This window comes from Impatiens glandulifera, chromosome 1 (genome assembly GCF_907164915.1).
Source record: "Impatiens glandulifera chromosome 1, dImpGla2.1, whole genome shotgun sequence".
NCBI lineage: Eukaryota > Viridiplantae > Streptophyta > Magnoliopsida > Ericales > Balsaminaceae > Impatiens > Impatiens glandulifera.
Window position 1 is genome coordinate 142,612,853 of NC_061862.1, and position 25,497 is coordinate 142,638,349.

The 25,497-nt window shown below is 30.1% G+C and overlaps 2 protein-coding genes across 2 annotated transcripts; one reads left to right on the top strand and one right to left on the bottom strand.

Annotated features, from left to right (window-relative positions):
* Positions 1-1,333: 1,333 nt before the first annotated feature.
* LOC124945989 (probable WRKY transcription factor 46) lies at positions 1,334-6,127 on the bottom strand. The gene is made up of 3 exons (XM_047486537.1): positions 5,847-6,127; positions 5,622-5,759; positions 1,334-1,952 (listed from the first exon to the last, which is right to left on the bottom strand). The coding sequence occupies exons 1-3, from the start codon at positions 6,125-6,127 to the stop codon at positions 1,478-1,480; spliced, it is 894 nt and encodes a 297-aa protein (XP_047342493.1). The 3' UTR covers positions 1,334-1,477.
* Positions 6,128-22,322: 16,195 nt separating this feature from the next.
* LOC124943780 lies at positions 22,323-24,668 on the top strand. The gene is made up of 2 exons (XM_047484255.1): positions 22,323-22,693; positions 23,948-24,668. Exons 1-2 carry the CDS (start codon positions 22,337-22,339, stop codon positions 24,197-24,199), a joined length of 609 nt encoding a protein of 202 aa, XP_047340211.1. The 5' UTR covers positions 22,323-22,336; the 3' UTR covers positions 24,200-24,668.
* The last annotated feature ends 829 nt before the right edge of the window (positions 24,669-25,497 follow it).

The window sequence follows — 25,497 nt, forward strand, 5'->3', positions numbered from 1 at the left end:
ATCCTTATATTACTTTTTAAAAAAAAAATCAAAATTGCATAGATCCCAACTATATCCAACCGTTGCCCTTTCATAGACACAAATCTGAGCTATATGACTGACCCCTAGAGTAAGAGTAGTTAGGCGGCCTACCTTCATTGAACATCTAAAATAAAATATATTTTTTTAATAAAGTTAAAACTTGTCCCAAAATATGAGTTAATTTAATAATTAACCAAATTAATTAAGTTAAATTTGTTAATGATAATATAAAACTATTAATTTTTTTTCACTCTAAACCAATCCATTTACACATTATTATCCACTCTTCTGCTATAAAAAATATAAATAATAATAAAGGAGATAGAAAAATGAATAAAGTTGATAAATAAACCCATTTGATTGTACCTTCTTATAAGTGTGTAACCCCTTTATTTTGTACAATTATTAAGTGTGCATTGCCTTTTAATAATTAAAAGTTATAATAATATTTCAATTTGGGCCATGGATGGAATTAAATCAACAAAATCTCAATTTTCCTTGGAATTTATTTTGGACAAGTGAGAATGCAGCCCAATTTAATTATTGACAATGCTTAGCCCAGTGGGGTTGCAAATAGTGGGCCATGGGCCTATTTAAAAATTATATTTATTAAATTTCACAAAATTGACTTATATAGTGGTGCCAACATAAGAAAGTTTTAAGTATAGTAATACACAAATAAACTTATTTTTTCTTAAGAAAATTATGCATAATTTTCTATTTGAGTTTAAGTGTTTTTAAGTTGAAATTGAAATTATGAATTTTAATTGACTTTATTATATTTGAATGAAAATAGACTTATTTTTTCTTAAGAAAATATCATAATTTTCTATTGAAGTTAAAACATTTTTAGTTGAAATTAAATTTATAAATTTTTATAGACTTTAATAAATTTTAATGAGAATAGATTTTGGTATATTTAATGAATTTTTTTATGCTCCATTAGTACTTTTCTTCTTCTTTTTTTTGTTTTTTTATATTTAGAATAGACATTTTATTCCACTTCAATATATAAAATTATTTTAAGATTTTGATATAAGATTAACATTTTTTTTATAACCATAATACACTCTAATTTTAAGCGTTTTAAGTGGAATCACGACCTCTTTTATTCTTCTAGCTAGCCTTTAACTCATATATAGTTAAAGCATTTCTCAATTTTAATTTGGTGATTTAAAATGTGAATTAATTTCTCAAACTATAACCAATGAATAATAGTTCAATAAATCTATAGCAATTTGTGTGCATCAAAATTATAAATACATTGATAAACTCAATCAAAATGTTATATACTCTAAGCCCAACATTAATATTTAATTAAGATCTCCTTGTCACGTTTATTCAAAATGGAGCTATAATATTTAGCTAGACATGCATATGATTAATACAACTCTTTATCACAAAATAAGCAATGTCCTTCAAACTATATATTTATGAATTATCCCTATTATAACTACTAGAAAAATCGTGAATTATCAAAGGTAAACGAAAGCTCGGCTTCATCCATGAATCCCGAGGCAAAGTAATCGAATTCAAAAGAACCAGCAGAAGTAGTTTCCGGAAAAGCTGTTGAAGGGGCATGATCATTCTCAACCAACATAGGGCCAACAATATCATAGGAATTTCCAACTTCGTGTCTCGTCGCATTTTCTAGGCCTGTTTGGAATTCGAAGAGGGTATTAGGAGATAACAACTTCTGATCGGTTTGAGAGTCGGGGACTTCTAGCGCTGGTAGAAGAGTTGGTTCGGATAAGGTTGTTAAGGTTGCGGTTATATTGTTGTTGTTTAAGCTAGGGCCGACTTGGATAGTGTTACAAGTATGTGTTCCTCGGTAGGAGATGTTGAAGAGTGACGGGTCTTCGTCGGATATTTGCACTTGTTTAGTGGCTAAACAACCTTGGGTATTTCTTTGAGTGCATCTGAAATAGTTTCTACCAAAACCAAAAACATAACATGTACAAATATAATATCAATGTAACATTTTATGATATATTTAATTGCAAACTAAAGCATGAGAAAGATGAGCAAGGAAAATCTTTAGTTCTTTCAAATTATAGGTATCTAAAAAAAGTATCAAGAGGACTACAATTGGTTAAGCTAATAAAATTTTGAATGCATCTCTCACTAATAATTTTTTCTAATGTATCTGATTGATTAATTTTCAAATTAATATATTCTTATTTGAACAGATGAGTTCCTCTGCTCCTCAAGTTTCGTGTTTTCCTATTCCTCTCACAGGGGAAAAGGGCAAATTAGTAAATACTATTTTTTTTTTAAATATCAAAATTTGCGTGGAGGAACACTGGAACCTCTAGAATTCGGTAGTAGAGGATAAAGTGAGTGTAGTGTTTATAGAAATCGATATGCAAAATTTAAATCCCAAAATTTCATGAATTGACATGTTTTTTTATTAAACGGTTACTTCAAACAATCTAAAAAACTAATGTAGAGAGGTTAACAAAAATTAAAAGTTTATTTAAAATTGTTAAGTAATTGTAAACTTATAAAATTGAGAATTTATTTTAAAAAACTATATTATTATTATTTATATATAACTAAAAACTTTTATAAAGTAATGATTTTGTAAAATATATATAAAGTATGAAACTAATAATAAATAAATGATATTAAAAAAAAAGTTATATTATCAATTTATTATATATTAATTAATTAATTTAAATAAATAATATTTTTATAATTTATAAATACAATTTTTTTTATAATTATATAAATTCGTAAAATCAAAATTATTTATAAATTTATAAAAAATTATTATTATAAATTTAAAATCGTAAGAGTTTACTTAAAATAATATATATTAACATTCACTAAAATAAATAAAAAATTATAAGATTTAAAAAATTAATTTAGATTATAAAAAACTTAAAGCACAACAATTCATTTTCTTGTAATATAGAGGAAGATTATAAGCTTTTAAGTATAAGGTATGACTTATACTCACATTGTTCCTCTAACTAAGAGAACTATTGTTCACATTCTATTTTGATGAGATATGGTCTGTCCCACGTTTGGAGTGTATTAGGTCAAAAGAAAAAAATTGTTATTATTTTTTACTTAAGTTAGTATTTTTTTTGGATATATTAAAGCAGGTAATAGTTTTGTATTATAATTAAAAAATATATTATAGTCTATTTATAAAATATTATAATAATATTGATTATGGTCTTCAAACTTGATCAATTATATTTTTAAATATTTTTTTAGAAGGATCGGAGATGGTTGTGGCCGCTTCTCCTTAGGATCGACTGGACGGTTATTACAATGTGGAGCTTATTATGTATTATGTAGCACAACTAGGATCATTTGGTTGAAACATAACTGCAAAACATTTATCAACACTCACTAACAATTAGGTCTAATTCATAGAGTTATCTTTGTGACTTTAGCGGAATTTTTCGAGTTTGAGGCTCTCTTAGAAAACCTCATAGCCTATTAAGTTTGGCTTCTACCTTGTGATTTGTTTAGGTTTATCTTATTTTTCTTCATTATATTTCCTTTAATAACGTTTTCCTTTTTTTCTTCTATTTATTGTTGTTCTTAAAATATGACTTAGTTTCACTGTACCACCCTCTAGCCCGTACATTTATACGAGTAATAATATAAAAACCGAGAAAAAAAATTACGTTTAAAATGTCATAGTATTTTTAGTTCACTCTCATATATATATATATCCAAATTAACTACACCTCTCCACCGGTAATCCTTTGATAATTAAACATCATTAATTATATATATATATATATATATATATATTTTGACATTTTAAGAAAAATAATTTCTTAAATATTAATGTTAATAATTAATGTGATATATCTAAACAACTAAGACAATTGTTTGAATTATTCAACCATGTATTTTAATGCATCAACGACTTTAATTTCCATTTAATGCGTTTTACGTGAAAATTGAACCCGCCATTGGTATTTTAATGCATCAACGACTTTAATTTCCATTTAATGCGTTTTAAGTAAAAATTGAACTTGCGACCTTTGATATTTTATGAATTGTTTTTGTCACTTGAGTTACCTTAGTGAGGTTGAATTATTCAACATTACATATATATAATTTAATAATTATAAATCAGTTGTTATCATAATAAAAGTTAAATCAATTTAATGATATTATAAAATTTAGAGACATATTTAGATATTTATAATAAGTATGAGACATATGTATAGAAGTAAACACATGATCTACTATTTTGTTTAACAAGTTGAAAATAGTAATATGTATATTATAGTTATGTATCAAATCCATATTAATAACCTACATATTATATACTTCTCATCATTCTAAAATTAGTTGTTGGTCCACTCTATAAAACACAAGAGAGTTGAAAAATATAATCCCACATTTTCGAAAAACAAAAAAAAAAATCAACTTGTTAGATTCAAATTTTAGAGATTCAAAACCAAGCGTAGATGAATAACTTATTTATTAAATTTTTATTCATTATATTAACTTTTGCAATTCATGTTATTTCAATGACTTGACATTATTATTATTTTAGGTAAAGTTTTTCACTAATTAAATTGTTAAGAAATTTTACCATGAGTATTGAGCTTCTTTTACATGATTTATTGAGATTTATTATACAATTTCAGACCTAAGAGTTACGTAACTCAACTCGATTAAGAATTTAGATATGAAAATATGAAATTATTTTGTCTTTCATCTTCGATACGCTAATTTAAGAACTTCACGTTTATTTTAAAATTATTCAAATTAATCTCTATAAAAAATAAATGTTGAGTTGGTATTAAACATGAAGATCACACATATTACATGTTAATCTCTATAAAAAAAATAACTAATTTATATTAAACATATTAAAGATGTGATCTATAATACACAATCATATTTTATTTATGTAATTTGATTGTAGTCTCGTATATAAGTATTAAGTATTCATTGATAACTAATGTAGCCAACCCCACTATATTCATATATTGATATAAATAATGAATAAGATTGAAATAAATATTTTTTTATAATGATAACAATATTTTAAGAACTTCTAACATTTTAATATACAATTGAAGAATATATATAACCAAGTGAAAAATTATAAGAAATAACTTTAATATATGAATACATATAATATTATTTAATAATTATATAATGGTATTAAATAAAATTAAAATAATTTATTAAATTATAAAGTTTAGAGACTTATTTAAATATTTATAACAAATATGTGTATATAATAACTATTCTTAACTCATGAACTAATGTTAATAGTAGATGTTTGTTTGTCGACTCTTCCAAACACTCGAGGACTATAATTGTCTAATTCTCGCATTTTCAATAAAAACAATCAACTCATTACGGATTAAGATTCAAATATTTGAAGAGTGTATTCATTGATCATTTTCGTACTATTTATAATTATTTTAATGATTTGACATAATTGTTATGTTTGATGTTTTTTTTATCCATTAGATGGTAAGAAATCAAGCAAGTTAGTATAGTGGGATGTTTGTTAGAGCCTTTAAATGGAGCAAAACTTGAGGTAATTACTCATTACAAGATTCAATTTGTGAATGCATGGATATATATGGGGAGAGATTTGAAAATACCTAGGAAAGTTGGCCTTATGAATGTCCTTTTGTCCATACTTCCTCCAATTGTAACCATCATTAAGATCACCTCCTTCTCCTTCTCCTTCCACTCCTGCCCCAACTCGCACTTTCTTTGTCCATCGAATCACGTTCTTCCTATAAACAATGAAAAGTCAAGGGTGAAGACTCGAACTTATGACCATAAGTACATGAGTTCAAAATCAATGGTACTACTCATTCTACCTCTTTCTCGAGCCCTCTTGATCCCGGTCAGATTCTTCACTTCGCGGCGACTCTAGAGACGCAGCTGGACCGGGCGACCATCGTAGGAGAATCGATAGCGCATTTTCGTAAGTCTTGAGAATGTCTTGAACCAAGAGCTCACCCTTTTGTTGATGTGAAGAAGAAGTTGAAGGGGCATTGAGATGGAGTAGAAGCTGTTTGGCCAGCTCCTTCCCCTGTTTTAGCTCATCCAAAAGTTTTGTTTCCTCTTGATGATCTCTTGATGCCGATGAGCAATCCATGATGATGATGATGATCATGAACTAACCCATATCTTTTCTTTACATGATGATTCTATTTCTACCTAATTTGTGACTCCCCCATGCATGAATGAAGGGGAAATATATAAAGGGGAGAGAAACAGAGGAGAGATTTGACCGAAAACAGAGATGTTGAAGGTTGATTTTTCTACTAATGAAGAACGGGTCAATTAATTTGATAGGTGGAAACTCTTTAATTTCTTGATTATCATGTTAATTTCTATGGATCTACATAGAAAGAATCTACTATTATGAGTAATTAAAGTGGTGGGATTAATTAATTAATGAATTGATGAAAGTCAAAGGTAGAGAGGATTGAAAGACTAATTTAGAATTTTCAGATCTTCTTCCAGGTTAGTGCCAGGGTACTGCTTCCTTCATTTCCAACTTGTCTCTTGGGTGGGAAATTAGTGACCAAATGATTTTATGTTTTTCAATTCAATATTTTAATATTTTATTTTTATTAATTTAAGAAACTAGAATAATTTATATTCATCACAATTTAGTATATACATATAGATTAATAAATAATAAGGTAACCAATACTTAGCTTATAGATAAATAAGTGAACATAATTATTTATAAACTCAAGTGGAAACTTATTATTTAAAAACTCATGTTCTTAATATTATAATTTCGAGTCATTACAACCGAACGAGTTACAAAAAAAAAATCATTTAAAAACGATATTTAAGGGCTTTAGCAAGTGATCTTTTTTGTGCATCTATGTATGATATATAGTTGTTGGAAGGTGTGTCGATACTTGAACCACATGCACAAAATGCCCAAATAAGAACGGGTTGGGAAACAATAAGGGTAGATCGCGGTAGTTTTTACGAGTTCAAATTAAAAGAAGAGATAGGCATATAAATGTCATAACTAGGTTGCCTTTCATATAGATACGAGGCGTTTTGCCCAAGTCAGTTTTTATTGATTAAGATATCAAGAGATTGGTCTTAAAAGAAGGTTGTGATGATATACAAGTTAAATTTCAATTACTTAAAACAAATCACTAGAGATGTCAACCTACTTTTAATTAGATGAATCTTTACTAAGAATTCTTTAAATCTTGCAAACATTCAATCGATCTTTACAATGTTAATCCCTATCCATAAAACATAGTATGTTTAATCAATGTTTCGGTCTCTAATTGTCTTTTTAATTGAACTAATATTTTGTGACTGTGACAACTAAAATTACAATCACTTTTTATTTTTATTTTTTATTTTAAATAATTTTATTTGTAAACAAAAAGAAAATTATTTTAGTTTTCATATCATTTTACTTATATTTAATATGAAGAGTGTAAAATGTTTAAAGTATGCTACAAATTTTTTTTAGATGACACATATTTGAATCATATTTGTCTTTAAAAGAAAATTAAGAATGAGTTAATAAATATAAGGCACATGTACAAAATTAATTAAAAAAATATGATAAGACTAATTGTTACCGTTTAAAAAATATAATAATCTTAATAATAAAAGAGATTAATTAAATGGTGATGACATGAGCATGACAAGTGCATGCAACATGTTGCTTACGATTATATTCACATGTCCCATTCCAAGGCCCAAGCCCTTGCCCTTGCCCGAAGCATATGTCGGTCAACCCTCACCCCTTTCTTTGGAACAAATTATTGAGTTTTTTTAAGGATTTTTTTTGAAATTGTCTTAAAAATTATATATATTTATAAAAATGATTTATTAGATTAAAAAGTAGTTACAAAATATTTGGATTTTGTATTAAGAGGTGTGACAATGAGGCATAGTAATTGAATGCTTCTAACAAAGCCATGTTTTTCATGTTGCTAAATTTATTTATTAAAAATGAAAATTAATTAATTTATTTTTTTTGAATTTAAAAAAATTAAAGTGATTAAACTGTAATGTCTCACACTTCAACTTAAATATTGTTATTGTGAATTAAATTAGTAATTTTTAGTATTTTAAAAATGATTATTGTCATTTGAAATATTATTAACGTCTTAATGGTTATTTGAAATTTAAACATTAAAGGTTGACAAATGAGACTTCAATTATCACATTTTTAACAAATTTTGAGGGTTTTTTTCAAACGAACTCACGCGCTCAATTTCTTATTTTAACACAATATTTTTCTTTTCCTAACTAATTTATGATATTTATAAAAAACAACATTTTTTTCCAACTATTCTCACGTTTCAAACCCTTTTTAAAGTATTCAAATCACTTTTTATAGTTTGAAATTTGTACAACTTAAAAAAATACTTAATTTAAAATACAGATACGTCTAAATTGACAACCGAGTTCGAAGTTCTATAAATATCAAAGGAAAAAAGCTCACTTAGACGTATGTACTTGTACAACTAGCTCACTTAAACGTATGTAATAATAAAAGGTCATTTAAACGTACGTACTATCAAAAATTGGCTCATTTAGCCTCTTTTAGTAACCATGATTAACTTTTATTTTTAAATTTATATATTTATTAATTAAATATTAATATATTTTTTTTCTCTCATTTTCATTTATTATTTCATTTATTACTAATAAATGAATCCTTTATTTTTATTTTTTTTATAATTTATTATTATTTTTATATAAGTATTTATGATTGATTATTTTAATTTTATTTTATATATATATGAGCATTCATCATTAATTATTTTAACTCTATATTTTATATATTTTTTATATTCACATTAATTATTAATTATTTTAAAATTATTTGATCCCAATAATTGAATATAACAATGAAAATTCTTTCAACAATAAAAATCCTTCAAACACAAAAATAAATAAATTAATAATTAAAAATTAAATAATAATAAAAACTCATTCATCACATACTAAAAAAGTAATAATCAAATATTAGACAAAACAATTCCTTTACTACTAATATAAGTCGTGAATAAAAATTAAATAAAAAATTATTAATTTCATTCTTATTTATATTAAACTAAATAAAAAAAAACCTTTTTTATTTTTATTATATTAAATTAAATAAGAAAAAAAAACCTTCAAAAAAATATTACAGTAAAATATAAAAATTTATAAATAAGTTGTTAAATTTTTTAAAAAAAGTGAGAATTTAAAAAATATGAGAAATAAAAACTAATAAAAAAAAAAGATTAAATATAAAAGAGAAATTAATATTAAAATAATAAAAAATTTAAGAATAAAATAAATTAGCTAGTTTAATTAATGAAAAAGAAGGAGAAAGAAAATATATTAATATTTAATTAATAAATATATAAATTTAAAAATAAAAGTTAACCATGGTTATTAAAAGAGGCTAAATGAGCCAATTTTTGATAGTACATATGTTTAAATGATCTTTTATTAGTACATACATTTAAGTGAGCTAGTTGTATAAGCACATACGTCTAAGTGAGCTTTTTTTCCAATATCAAATAATTCAAACTTCATGTGACACAATTCAAAATTCCCAAAAATAATTAAACTTATTATTAACTAATCATATTATACTAAGATTTCAAATACTTATAGCTATAGATTTAGTATGATTCTCTTTATTTATATATATAGCTACAAGTATCAATTACTATAACAAGAAAGTCTTGATGTTCGGCACATTGTCATAAAAATAATCAAACTCCACATTGACTTTGGCTAACTTTTCCTTTTCATATCCTAGTTCATATCTTTGCTGATATCTTTCTAAATTCTGTAACTATGTAAGTTGTAACCCACTATTTGTACTGTATTATTTTGACAAATATGATATATTTGTGAAAATGTTGAGTAATGAATATTTGCATCATTTATCTGAGACCTATGTCCAATTATTTAAAATAGTTTTTTTTTTTTTTTTTTGTTGAAATTACATGAATTAAAGTGTGATCATGTTCAGGGATGGATCTATGTAGAGGCTCGAGTGGGCTAAAGCCCATCCCAAATTTTTTTTACGGTTAAAATGTGACATTAAAATTCACTATTTAGTTTATTTAATTATTAAAAAAATGGCAAAACTTAAATTTATTTACTCGTTTTATCAAAAAAAAAAAAAAAAGTTGCTATTTATTTAGCCTACCCTAACTTTTTTTAAGTCCACCCAACCGTCGAATCCTGGGTCCATACCTAATCATGTTCATGTTAACATAATGATAAAATAATTATTTAAATTTCTTATAAAATATGACCTTGTTTGATTAAGTATTTGTTTTTTAAATCTGATTTTATTATTATGTATTAATACCTTAAATCTTTAACCAAAAAAATTATATTCTTAAAATCACCGCCAGTCATATATTTTGTTAAGTAAACTAAGATTTATTTAAATAATTTAACCATTCTTAGAATTAGTAAGAATATACTTTCTCAAGTTAAATAAGCTAAAACTATCAAAATGATCATTGCCTTCTTCTAAAATTATTTTGAATAATTATAAACAATTTAGAAATAAAACTATACATCATTTTTGTAAAATATCACATTAGCCTTGTTTACATGGATAACTATTTCAAAAAGTTGAATCAAAGTTGTGAATTTATTTGATTGATATTTGTAGAACACTCATTTGTTGGTACTAAGCTGATTCTTTGTTGGGATCATTTGTAATTTTTTTTTTGTTCAAATTCCATATGATCTTCCACCTCCGTATATTCGAGATAAGTTAAAAATGATTGTCATAGTGCAATTTTGATTAATATTCTGAGTTGTATGATGTCTCATATATTAATCAGAATCATGTCCTCATGAAACACTAGTAAAATAGGAATCTTTACCGACAGAATTTACCGGGAGTTATAGAAAACTCTCGGTAATGGTACCGAGAGAAAGAAAACTTTCGTTAATAAAAAAAGATTCCGAGAGGTGTAAAACTTTCGGTAATATTAGGGTTTATTGAAAGTTTTCTAATAAACCTTCGATTTTGACTTTCCCAAAAAAATCAAAAATAATTCTAAGGTTTGGGAAAGGGTTATTGCGGAAGTTTATTAGAAACTTTCGGTTTTAACTTTACCCAAATTGGTAATTGCAAAGGTTTTCTAAGAAACATTGGGTTTTGAACTTTGCCAAAAAATCAAAAATAATTCTAAGTGTTGGAAAGGGGGTAATTGCGAAGGTTTATTAGAAAACCTCCGGTTTTAACTTTCCCCAAATTGGTAATTGCAAAGGTTTTTTTAATAAACCTTCGGTTTTCTCTATTTTAAAATAATTGGAAGGGTCAAAACCAAAAGTCATATGAAAACTTTCGGTAATGACCTTTTTAAATAAAAAACCCTACATCTCTTCGATCTTCTCTCCGCCGATTTCTTTTCCCCTCTCTCCCCCCGATTCCTCCTTCCGCACGTGCCGCCTCATGCCCGCTGCCATCCTAAGACGATTTTTGTTCTTCCGCCCGCGCCGCCGACCGAACCCGCCTTCGTCTCGCCTTCAACTACCGCTCCCGCCAATTCCAGGTTAGATTTTGTTTTATTTGGTTATGTTAGATTCTTCGTTTGGTTATATGGTTAGATTTAGGTTTGTTATTGGTTAGTTTTAGGTTTTATTTAGGTTAGTTTAGATTATATTTTGTTTGATATATGTTTGGATTAGGTTATAATTTGTTTGATATATTTTGGATTAGGTTATTGTGTTTGATTTAAGTTATATTACATTTGGATTAAGATGATTTCATTTGATTTATGTTTGATTAATATGATTTATGTTAAATTTGGTTTCATATATATTATATTTGGATTTATGTTAGATTAAGTTTATTAATGTTATATATATTGTGGTTAGATTCATAAAATTATTAATAAAATGTATTCAGGATGAGTGAATGAAAACGTATTTGGAAAATACCAGAGAAACTGCCCCTACCATTCAGAACTTGCTAGCACAATCAAGTTATGACCCAGAGTCTGTCACAACGGACCCAATGACTAATGCTGATGTTAAACGTGAGGAGGATGCGAGACACATAGCGTTGGCATTGGAGCAAATTCAATTAAGGGATGTGGAAAGAGCTCAATTAATTACTGAAATTAAAGCGGACAGGGAGCAAATGACGCAAAAATTGGAGAATCTTGAACAACAAGTTGAATTCTTCATGAGGCAGAATCAACCACCCCCTCCTCCCTCCCAACTACTAAGTAGATTAATATTTTTGAATAATTATTTGTAAACATTTTCGTTCGACTGATAACATGTTTTGGTGTGTTTTGACTTTGGTTTAGAATTATGAATTATAATTATCTTTTGGTTTATGAACGTGGTTTATGAATGTTTTTTATTTATATCCTTGTAAAAAAATAGAAAAAATTCTAAGTGTATGGTAATTGCGAAGGTTTTCCAATAAACTTTGGTTTTGAACAACCCAAAAAAATGTTGGGAAGGGGTAATTGCGTAGGTTTATTGAAAAACCTTCGCTTTTGACCCTTTCTTAAAAAAATTGAAAGAAATTCTAAGTGTAGGGGAGGGGTAATTGCGGAGGTTTATTGGAAAACCTTCGCTTTTGACCCTTTCCTAATAAAATTGAAAAAAATTCTAAGTGTGGGGGAGGGGTAATTGTGAATTTTTATTGGAAAACCTTCGCTTTTGACCCTTTCCTAAAAAAATTGAAAACAATTCTAAGTGTGGGGAGGTTAATTGCGAAGGTTTATTGGAAAACCTTCGCTTTTGACCCTTTCCTAAAAAAATTGAAAAATAATTCTAAGTGTGGAGGAGGGGTAATTGCGAAGGTTTATTGGAAAACCTTCGCTTTTGACCCTTTCTAAAAAAATTGAAAAATATTTTAAGTGTGGGGAGGGGTAATTGCGAAGGTTTATTGGAAAACCTTCGCTTTTGACCCTTTCATAAAAAATTGAAAAAAACTCTAAGTGTGGGGGAGGGGTAATTGCGAAGCTTTATTGGAAAACTTTCGCTTTTGACCCTTTCCTAAAAAATTTGAAAAAAAATTCTAAGTGCGAGGGAAGGGTAATTGAGAAGGTTTATTGGAAAACCTTCGATTTTGACCCTTTCCTAAAAAAATTGAAAAAAATTCTAAATGTGGGGGAGGGTTAATTGCGAAGGTTTATTGGAAAATATTCTCTTTTGACCCTTTCTAAAAAAATTGAAAAAATTCTAAGTGTGGGGGAGGGGTAATTGCGAAGGTTTATTGGAAAACCTTCGCTTTTGACCCTTTCATAAAAAAATTGAAAACAATTCTAAGTGTGGGAGAGGGGTAATTGCGAAGGTTTATTAGAAAACCTTCGCTTTTGACCCTTTCTAAAAGAATTGAAAAAAAATTCTAAGTGTGGGGGAGGGGTAATTGCGAATGTTTATTGGAAAATCATCGCTTTTGACCCTTTCTAAAAAATTGAAAAAACTTCTAAGTGTGTGGGAGGGTAATTGCAAAGGTTTATTGGAAAACCTTCGCTTTTGACCCTTTCTAAAAAACATTATGTTTAAGGTCAGGACCGATAGATATTTGAAAATATCTCGGTTTTGAATGTAGGTACCAAAAGTTATTTAATTAACTTCTGTATTCATTCCCTATTTTATTTAATTTATTGAATTTTTTTTGTCTAAACTATTTAATCACATCAAGTGCGTTCTTTTTTAAGAATGAAAATTGTGTTTAATGTTATAAAGAATGATATGATTATGTTTTATAATATAAAGAAGTATATATGTATGTTTGTGTTTGATGATAATAAGATTGTGTGTAAAGTTTGATTGTAATGATGTATTGGGATTGTGTAATGTTTTAAGGATATCAAATGTGTTAAATTAGTGTTGTTCAAGGTTATTAGAATGTGAAAAACCAATTAATTTAATAATTTATGAAGTGGTAATACCGAAAGTTAATGGTATAACTTTCGGAAATAATGATCAACACCGAAAGTTGTTTGGAAAACTTTCGATATTACCAATACATAATTTGTTAATTTAATTGGCATTTCACTTTTTAGACTCCTAACTAAGCTAATCAAGTGTGTGTTATTTTTTATGAATTAAAATTGTGTTTAATGTTAAAATTAATAAGATTGTGTTTGATTATATAAAGAAGTGTATATGTATGTTTGTATTTGATGATCATATGAATGTGTGTAATGTTTGATCATATGAATTGTGTAATGTTTTAATAATATCAAATGTGTTAAATTAATGTTGTTCAATGTTATTAGAATGTGAAAAACCAATTAATTTAACAATTTATCAATTGGTAATACCAAAAGTTAATGACATATCATTCGGTATTAATCATCAAAACCGAGAGATATACACAAATCTCTTGGTTTTGTCTATTTAAAATAAATTGTGCATCTGTCAAAATCGAGAGATTTAGACATATCTCTCGGAATCTGAAATGATCAAAACTGAGAAACATGTCTAAATCTCTTAGAATAATGACATTGGTCAAAACCGAGAGTTATATGAAAACTCTCGAAATTAATTAGTTGATCAAAACCAAAAGTTTTCATATAACTTTTGGTAATGACCTTTTAAAAAAAACAAAACCACTTCTTCTTTTCTTCTTTCCGCCCGATCGCATTTCGCCCCTTTCTCTCTCCCCGATAGCCTCCGCCAGTGCCGCCTACCCGCCGAAGACGATGCCCGACGCTGCCTATTGAAGACGACGCCCATCCGAAGACGAACTTGTGAGCATAGATGATCAATTGTTGGGCCGATTCGTACCCGCGAGACCCCTTTACGTTTTGAGGAACTACATGACCTTCTCTTCGCTCACGAGTAGATCCTCAAGATGTAGGAGAACTCCTAGCGTTCTCTCCTTACCATGGCCAATGCAATCGCCTTTCATCGTAGCTCATCAAGTTTAGTACGTGGTTTCCATCGCGGCGGTTCTCGCAACAACAATTCCAACCGCCACACATAAAATTCTGGTAGTAGTTCCAACTGTAGGCATTCATACAACTCTAACCAAAACCATAACATTAACAGTTTTAGCTTTAAACCACGGTCAGGTATCCCTCCCCCAAATGATCGATCTTCTATTATATGTTAGTTGCGTGGTTATGTTGGTCACGCTACTCCTACCTGCCATCGTGTACATGTCTTGGCTAATTACGCTTCTCCAAATTCATCATCGCTTGCAAGTCCATGGTTAGTAGATTTTGGTGCCTCACATAATTTGACCTCCGACCTTCACAACTTGTCGATTCACTATAAATACGACGATACGAATGAGGTCTATATTGTAGATGATACAACTTTTCCTATTTCTCACACTAGTAAATTAGTATTTAATTTTCATGTACGTTCTTTTATCCTAGACAATATCTTATGTGTGCCTTCGGCAAAACATAATTTACTATCAGTCAGTAAATTCACTACAGCTAATAACGTCTCTACGGAATTTTTTTTGTCTTATTATGTTATCAAGGATCCAGCCACAAGGGCGCAACTTGTTAAAGTTCCCTATCAAGGTATTTATCACTTGGTTCCACCCTACTTCTTCTCCACTCATAGTGTCTGCCTTTGTTGGAATTCAGGCCTCATCATCCTGCTGGCATGTTCGACTTAGACATCCCTCTATGAATACTAGCAATTTAATTATAATAATTTTGATTTACCAGTTTTGAATAAGTCTCTAATGTCAGAAAAATAGAATTGTGTGTCTTGCTAGTTGAGCAAATCGCACCGTATATCGTTTCATACCTGTTCATTTAATGTTATGCATCCTCTACATTTTCTTTATACTGATGTTTGGGGTCCTACTTCAGTCACATTTGTGGATGGTTCTAAGTACTTCTTACTTCTTGTGGATTCATTTACACGTTATTGTTGGGTTTATACGTTAAATACAAAGTTTCAAGTTGTCTCTATTTTTCCGTAGCTCGTTTACTTGTGAAAAACAGTTTAGGCATCCTATTAAAAAATTCTTTCTTATAATGGTGGTAAATTTATTTCATTACAATCCTACTTGATGACTTTTGGTATCTCTTGGCTTAACTTTTCCCCTCACACTCCTCAACATATGGGATGGTTGAACGTCGTAATCAATATGTATTAAAAGTTAGATGTGCACTATTACATTTTGCTTCTTTACCACCGTCTTATTGGTCTTATGATGTTCAAACTTCTATGTATTTGATCAATCGTATGCCCACATCCTTGCTATCCAAGAAGAGTTTGTTTCAGTTGTTGTTTGGAACTATACTGAATAATGCTAAGCTTCGTGTATTTGGGTGTTTTTTTCCATGGCTTCGCCCGTATCTTTCAAGAAACATAGAACGTCATCAATTCCATGCATATTCAAGGGGTACTCAACCACACAAAATACCTACAAGTGCCTTGATATTCATGCGTATTCATGGGTCGTCTTTATCTCTCTCTTCATGTACAGTTTATTAAGGACTCCTTTCCTGTTTCCTCATTTGACTTGTTAGTACAGCCCATTAACCCTCCTCAGCAGTCAACTCCATTCACTCTATCGTTTTTTCCTCCTAGAAAATCAACTAGTATGGCTTTAGTCCCAGTTTTTTCAACTCATACTATATGTCATATCTCATCTGAGTCAACTTCAATATATGCCCCTTCAGATGAGAACCAACACACTCACCCTATGCACACTAGAGGCCTTAATAATATTCACAAACCAAAACATTTCTTCGCTACCAACAAACATCCCCTGTCTTCTAACATTGAGACATCTACTATTGCTCAAGCTCTTGCGATTCCACTATGGCACTCGGTTATGACTGAGGAACTTACTAATTTTTAGTGCTTTGGCACTTGAGATCTGGTCTCCCCATCTCATGGTTGCAATACATAAGAAGAAAATGAGTGTTTTGTATCAAACGTAAACTCGATGGTTCAATTGATAAATACAAGGTTCTCCTAGTTGCAAAAGGCTTCCATCAGCGTCTGAAGTTGACTTTCATGAAACGTTTAGCCTTGTGGTTAAACTTGTAATTATTCACACTATTATGACTCTTGCTCTTTAGTATGATTGGCCTCTACATTAACTTGATGTTAATAATTCCTTCTTACATGGGACATTAGATGTTCCCATATACATGCAGCAATCCCCTGGCTTCAAGGACACCGTCGCTCCTTCACATGTATGCCTTTTACATTGTACTCTATACGGTCTTCATCAGGCACCAAGATCATGGTACACGACTATGAATTCTTCCTTATTATCCTTTGAATTTCTTCAATCTAAGGTAAACTCTTCTATGTTCACGTTTCATAGAGATGATGCTCTCCTTTTTGTATTTGTCTATGTTGACAATCTTATTATCAATGGCTCCTCTACTAAACTCATCACGGTTGTAACAACTCATTTGTTGAAATCCTTTTTGGTCAAGGATCTTGGTCCCTTGACGTACTTCCTAGGTGTTGAAGTTGTTAAGTGTCATGAGGATCTCTTCTTATCTCAACACAATTACACCATAGACATCTTATACCGCTTCAAGTTGGATGGGGCTAAACATGTTTCTACCCTCATGTCAACCAATGAGATTATTCTGTCTGGTTCATTTGATGCTACTAAATATCGCAGTATTATTGGCGGTCTCCAGTACCTCACTCTTACTCGTCATGATATTGCCTTTACGGTGAACAAGCTTGCTCAGCACATGGCCTCACATCTCACCTCGCATTGGGATGTTGTTAAGAAATTGTTAAGGTATTTGAAGGCTACTCTACATCATGGGCTTCTTCTCCGTCGCTCCTCCTCCCTCAATCTCATCGCATTCTCTAACTATGACTTTGGTTGTGACCTCATTAATAGGAAATTGACATCCGTATATGTTTTCTTTCTTGGGTCTAATTATATCTCGGGGCGGTCATAAAAACAACATGGGATTGTTTGCTCTTCCACCGAGGCTGAATATAGGGCCTTGGCCACTATAGCTTCTGAACTTTTCTGGCTTCATCATCTCTTTGCCAACCTTGGAATTTGTTCGCTTCCCACGCTGCTCATTTTGTGTGACAACATGGGTGCCACTCGACTCGCCCTCAATTCGGTTCAACACTCCCGCATGAAGCACATTGCTATTGACCTTCACTTTGTTCCTGATCTTACCTTCATAGGTCGCCTTATTGTGACATATATCAATACTCAAGATTAGTTAGCAAATTTGTTAACAAACTCATTGGATTGAGCTCACTTCCAGAATCTTCGTCCAGAACTTTCCGTAGCTAACAACACGTCAATTTTGCAGGGGCATATAAGGAATATATCAATTACATATTATATATAAGGAATAAATCAATCAAATAATATATTGATTTATTTAAATGATTTGTAAATATTTTATTTTTCTTTTAAATATTTGATTCATTCTTGTAATCCCTATATAAAGGTACGTTAATATCAATAATAAATCATCCAAAAAACTTCATTTCATCACAAAAGACTCTTAACTTTGCTATCAAGATTACAATAATTCTCTCACAATTAAAGCTCACGAACAACTCACAAGTAAGCGATGTTCTCAAGGAAAATACTTGACTTTCTAAGGTGTCTAGTTGCACTCTTAAATAGCCTCAACTAGGTCAATTCTAATATCTGGTCCAATACTATCCAAGAGCTTCCAAAGTATTGTTACCATATTTTCCTAGTAGTATTACCATAATAAAATATTTAATTTTCTTTTGTAAAAATCTCACGAACAACTCACACGGAAGCAATGTTCGCAAGGCAAATACTTGACTTTCTAAGTTGTCTAGTTGCACTTTTAAATAGCCTTAACTAGGTCAATTCCAATATCTTATCTAATACTATCCAAGAGCTTCCAAAATATTGTTACCATATTTTCTTAGTAGTATTACCATAATAAAATCTCTAATTTTCTTTTATAAAAATCTTATTTCCTTGTTATACTAAGATTATACACCAAAAGATATTATTTCCTTTTATTTAATATAGTCATTCTTTGTACCAAGATTATACACTATGAACATGCCATAATTTTGATATTATAAATTCATTCTCAACACTACACCTACCCACCACTCCCCGAGCCTAAGCTCACTCACTCCTTATTTTGAACCCATACTAACTACCACAATCTCCATACCATGTACATCATGTATTCGTGCTCTTACTTGTTCAACACATCCAATAGAAACTCGAGCCAAACCAGATATCATAGCTTAGTACCAACATCATCTCCACCTCCACAATTGAACCTACATGTGTCTCATCTATCAAGAAAGATCCCGCATGAAAAGCAACCATGATTTCCGAATACAATGATCTACTTTAGAACAACACTTGGGGTTCTTGTTCCACGAGCTGGAGCTAATAATATAGTTAACTACAAATAGGTCTTTAAACTTAAACGCAAGGCTACAACACGATTGAACATCACAAAGCTCGTCTGGTTACCAAAGGTTTTCATCAACTATATGAAATTGACTATTTAGAAACATTTAGTTTTGTGGTCAAACATACTACTATTCAGTCGTTTTATCACTTATTGTTATATGTAATGGCCTATTCATCAACTTGGTGTAAGTAATGCATTTCTCTATGACACAACTTGAGGAAGTCTATATGACTCAATCACTTGCATTCACTCATCCTGACATGTCACATCATTTATGTGACCTACAAAAAGCTATTTATGGACTCAAATAAGCTCCATGTACATAGTATTCTATTCTTTCCACAACCCTACTATCTCTCAGGTTTACTAAGTCTAATTCTAACAGGGCAATGTCTTAGCTTACCTCCTAGTATATCTGGATGATAATATCTTCATCGACAACTCTTTATCACATATTGTCACTATCATATCGAATGTGTGTGTTACGTTCCCTCTTAAAGACATTGATGATATTCACTATTTTTTCGGAGTTGAAGCTGTCGAATCCATGTCGTCATATTCCTTAGTCAAGCCAATTATATTTCTACAATCTGAGTATTGTTAGAGCTCTACAATATCTAATACTTACTCGCCCTAAACTTGCATTTGCTGTCAATCGGGTGTTCGGGTGTTGTACGCCCAAAAATCGATCTACGTCAAATCGTTTCATTTTTTAAAGTAACAAAACTGCTTTTATTATTTTATTTCGAGAGTCTGCACCTGATTTACTCTATAAGAAACTATGAAAGAATATAAATTCTTTAAAGTTCGGTGCTTGATTATTTTTTTGTTTGTTTATTGCTTTCGTTTTACCTTTTTGACTTTATTTTTTCACTTTCTTACAAGAAATTAAACACCAAATCAAACACAAAAATATTATTTATTTATTTTTTTATTTATACTTATCTATATATTTACCCTCTTGTAACTATTTATTTATTTAGGATTTTATTTATTATGTGTCCGATATTTAATTAATTTGAGATTCGATACAAAATTATTTCTCAAATTAATTATTTTATTTAAAATTCTGTGTAATGAACCCGTTATGAAGTTTTAGAAATTAATTTTAAAATAGACTCAGGTTTTTTAAGTTATTAATTCGAAAAGTGCAAAATACACGTCTTAATTAATTCATGCCCCACTACCACTCATTGGATGGTAGTCAAGTGGATCATATGTTACATCTAACACATTCCTTATTATGGACTACTCATTCAGACTTTCTTGTCACTCACACTCACTACTTATTATGATGTTGATTGGGCCAGATGCCCTCCTCATGATTATCATTCAATCACTAACTATTATATTTTTCTTGGAGATAACCGCATCTGGAATTCTAAAAAGCTTGCTCGGTCAAGTACTAAGTCTAAATATTGTGTACTTGCTCACGCTACTACTAAACTTAGTTATAGTCTCTTCTAGGTGAACTATGCATCACTTAGTGATAGGTGCCCATACCTTATGGCGTGGCAATATTAGTGTTGGATTTCTTTATATTAATCCGTCTTTAATTTACAAACAAAACATATTAAGATTGACTTTCACTTTGTTCGAAAGCGTGCAGTTCAAAATACTCTCTTTATTCAATACATCTCCACTCATGATCAAATTGTTGATATTCTCATGAAAGAGTTATCCTCTAACATATTTGCATTTTTGCAAGACAAGTTAATGTGTGTTACTCCATTTCGTTTGTGCAAGGATGTTAAACCACCTATTACAACAAAAGAAGATTAAAAGACAAATTGAGTATTTACTATCTTGGTTACTCAATCTTATTATTGTAACTTATTTATAACATTGATTCTGAAGTTCTCTCATAAAGGCAATGTATTGTAAATAGTTTTTTCAAAATATTAAAAACATACTTTCACTCTCTTTTCTTCTATTTAATTGTGTAATTTTATCTCAACTTTGCAAGGGGATATTTAATTCATCGTAGATTTGAACTCAAGCTGAACCATTTAAACAACCCACTAGCCACTATTCCAAATTTGAACCATAGAAAAAATAAAGAATTCTCAATAAATAAATAAATAAATAAATATATATATTATATATATAATATATATATGAGGAATGATAGGGAGCACGACTTTTGAGAGAGCGACTCGTACAGCGAAATATATATATATATATATATGAGGAATGATAGGGAGCACGACTTTGAGAGAGCGACTCGTACAGCGAAAGTGACATCGTTGTTATACGAAATTGACCTAGCTGTTATACAAAAGAGACCTCGTCCCTTTTGTATAACAACGAGGTCTCTTTTGTATAACAGCGAGATCACTTTCGCTGTACGAGTCGCTCCCCTAATGTCGTGCTCCCAATCATTTTTCATATATATATATAAAGTATCTCTTCCTCTCTCCCAATATGACCAAAACAAAAGATATTATATATTAGCTCATTTATTTTTATTTTAAATTTTAACTATTTTCATTAAATAGTATAAATATAAAAATTACATTAACCATTCAATTATATATATAATATAATAGAGAACAAAAGAAAAAGAAGATCACAAATGTCAATATTATCATTGCCACAACACAATTTACAAAAAGAAGAACAGCCCATATCCCATAATCCAATCCAAAGTTATAATTGGCAAGATAACTTCTTTTTATAAGAACTCACATTTATAAAATCACAAGATAATCTAGTTTTTTATTAAAATTCCCCAAGAAAACGAGAACGGATGATCTACTTCCACGTGTCAAAGGAATAACATTATTTTATTTTATCACTTAGCCTCGTAATTTGGTCAAAAAAACAAAATGTCCATGCATTGCGACACGTAGCAACGTGATTTCATACTCTGTCCCATCTCCATTCCATATCTTGAATCGATCGCACAATTATCTCCATTTTCACATCTCTCCCAAACCTCAAAAACCAACAAATCATCTTCTCTTTCTAAACTAAAAATGGTGAAGCTAGTATCGGCTCGAGAATGTCGGTCTTACGGACCCCGACAGTCAAGAAGAAGGGCTGAATACATGAACGCAGGCCTTTACCTTTTCTCTGCTTTGCTTCTAATTAGCGGTTACGCGGCACAACTTTCAGGTCAAATCAAATTGGGACTTATTATTCTTCTAGTTTCCTTTTCTATCATCATCGCCGTTAATCTCCACGATCTGTTTGCCCATCTCGCCGGCATTGATTTCCGGCTTGGTTTGATGGGATTTGACCGGCAACTTGCTCTTGTTGAATTCGCCGTGCCGGTTGTTCAGGCCGCCGGTACTCTCCTCTCATTTTTGGGAATTATTTTCCTTTTTATTCAGGTGTGTAATTACTACTAACCATATAATTCATGTTTTAGTTCATTTAAGGTTTCTATGTAATGTTTGTAAATGGTATTGGAGAATTATGTCTTGGTGGTGTAACAAACATGGGCCACTACCTAGATCTTGTGGAATTATATTTTTTTTTACTAGGGTTTATTTCTCGGGTGACTATCATCCCTCCATAGTTATGGTCTCGTGTTTAATGATAGTGTTTTTAGTCAGAATCAAATCTTAAATATATGATTTTGTGGGTAATATCTTTTGACGTACATTTGAGTTATTCTAGTGAATTTTAAGTTGATGCTAAAGTCTAATGATCTCAACTTCTTGTTTTTCGAAAGTGAGAAAATTTTCATGTATGTTTTATGTGGGGAAAGCAAACTTAGTTCAAGTCATAATAAAAGTTAATCCATGTTCTCAAATGAACCGAGCTCAATATGAATTTAGATATGCTTATCTTGTTCATCCTTCGAACTTTTAACTCTATTATGCTTTTTTTCATTTCTCTTTTTCTTATCCAAACTCTATGATTGAGATCAACTTAAAGTTGAATCTCTCTTGATGTTGATAATCAAAGGGTCTCGTCCTGATCCATAAAAGTTAATCCATGTTCTCAAATGAACCGAGCTCAATATGAATTTAGATATGCTTATCTTGTTCATCCTTCGAACTTTTAACTCTATTATGCTTTTTTTCATTTCTCTTTTTCTTATCCAAACTCTATGATTGAGATCAACTTAAAGTTGAATCTCTCTTGATGTTGATAATCAAAGGGTCTCGTCCTGATCCATTCATAATTGACATTGCTATAAATTTTCAAGTGTCTCTTTTGATGCTTTCATTTGGCAATCTTAGTAAAATCATGGGCGTCACTATAAAGTTTTTGTGCATCTTTATCACGATTACAAATTGGCATCACCCTTTAAGACACTATGAAGTGTACAAGTCTAGTGATAAACAATCATAAACGGATCTTACCTTTTTCCTATCATAATTGATCAATAAAGTTTGATGATCTCTTTATCGAGCTTTGATTTAGAAATCTAAGCTTTGTCTTATAAGTGCTCCTTGTAAGTCCTCACAACGTTGAAACTATTGTTTACATAGAAACCATCTTAAGTCAATGATTGTATTCTTTAAATTTGTGTTTTTTTTGTTAGGGGATCGAGAGTTTATCGTCTAAAATTGAACTTGTTTTACTTAATGAATTCTCACACAATCCATTAACAAATATAAATCCTAAATTTGCAGGAAAAGAGAGACAGTTACTTCACCTCGGAAAAACATGCAATGGGCATGCTCATTGCAGGCCCTGCTTTGTGGGTTCTTGGTTCGATTCTGAATTCTTGTCAAATATACGAAAGAGCAGACGGACATGTTCAATTGTTGCAGCACAGCGTTCAAATTCCTTTCTTAATCGGAAGCTGCATGTTCTTGGTCGGTGCCATTCTCAATAGCCGAGCATATGAAATAGATCGCCATGGCGTACATTTATTGGTATAAACATCTCAAATTTAATGAACTCATGGTTAGATAATTTAATTTGTAACATATTATGAATCTAGGATGGAAGTTATTGGACGTGGTTGGGAATGTGCGGGAGCTTATTATGGTTAATAGGAGGACTAAACAATGTGATGAAAGTATTTAAGATGCAACAAATGGATGGTATGAGGCTGGAGAAACTTAGAGGTGGAGCGCAAGAACGGTTGGTGCATGGAAGGGAAGGCCATGCACCACTTATTGCAGGAGAGGAGCAACGGAGGCCAAGGAAGGCTAGTCCCGAGGAAGGGAGATCGTCGGAGGAGGTAACAACTTACAAGGATGCACTTGTTCGTCAGGCGGCTTGATTGTGTTTGTCATGTCGTGTTAATGCCAGGTTTTTTGTTGTTACTTGTTAGAATGAACAAAGAAAATGTTATTGTTGGTTTCTTTAAATGTTCGTGAAGGCTCAAATGTATGATTTGTGACTCTTAGTAGAATGTTTGCATTCTACCATTTAAGTAAACTAAACGTGCCTGGGTTATGGTTGTTTGATAATAGATTGTTATATTTAAAAAAGACCAAGTTGTTATTAGAGTCTTTAACTGAGTTTTCTAAATTTAGTAAAGTTATATAGTTTATAGTTAGAACTTCCTTATATTCAGTTTCTATCAATTATTATTTTGTCATTTAAGGTTTTCACATGTCTCCTTATTTTAAATGTAATATTTTCCTTTTACATTTGTAAAAACAAAATAGTAAAAAAAAAAATCAATTTTTCTAATTATTCTCTACATTACACAAAGACTTATTTTCTCAAATATTTTTTTAGATTATAAATTTTTTAGTTTTATTAAAATCAACTTCAATAAATTAAATTCATAAATCTCAAAAATAACTCAATTTTTTTAAAAAAAAATTATGATCAAAACGTCTGTAAATATCAATTCATTTAAAAACGCTACAAATTATTTTAAAAAATAAAATCGAGACTCACTAAAAATCTACCTACCCAATTTATAATATTAAAAGAATCATTTTGATTTATTTTCAAATAAATAAAATTAAAATGGTTAGAATAAGCTAAATGAAAGAAAAAAAATTAGTTAATTAAGATTAAATGTTTAATTGATTAAAATGAACTTAAGTAATACTAAGTTTAATGTTATACGACATAATTTTGATGATGACTAAGTGAATAAAACTAAGTTGTGCAAATGTTTATGCGCATGTATAGCTCAAGAAGCGCAAGCAGACGAAGACGTCTCAATACGAGCAGACGCCCTAGTCTGAAGAAGCGCGAGTAGACGTCTCACTTC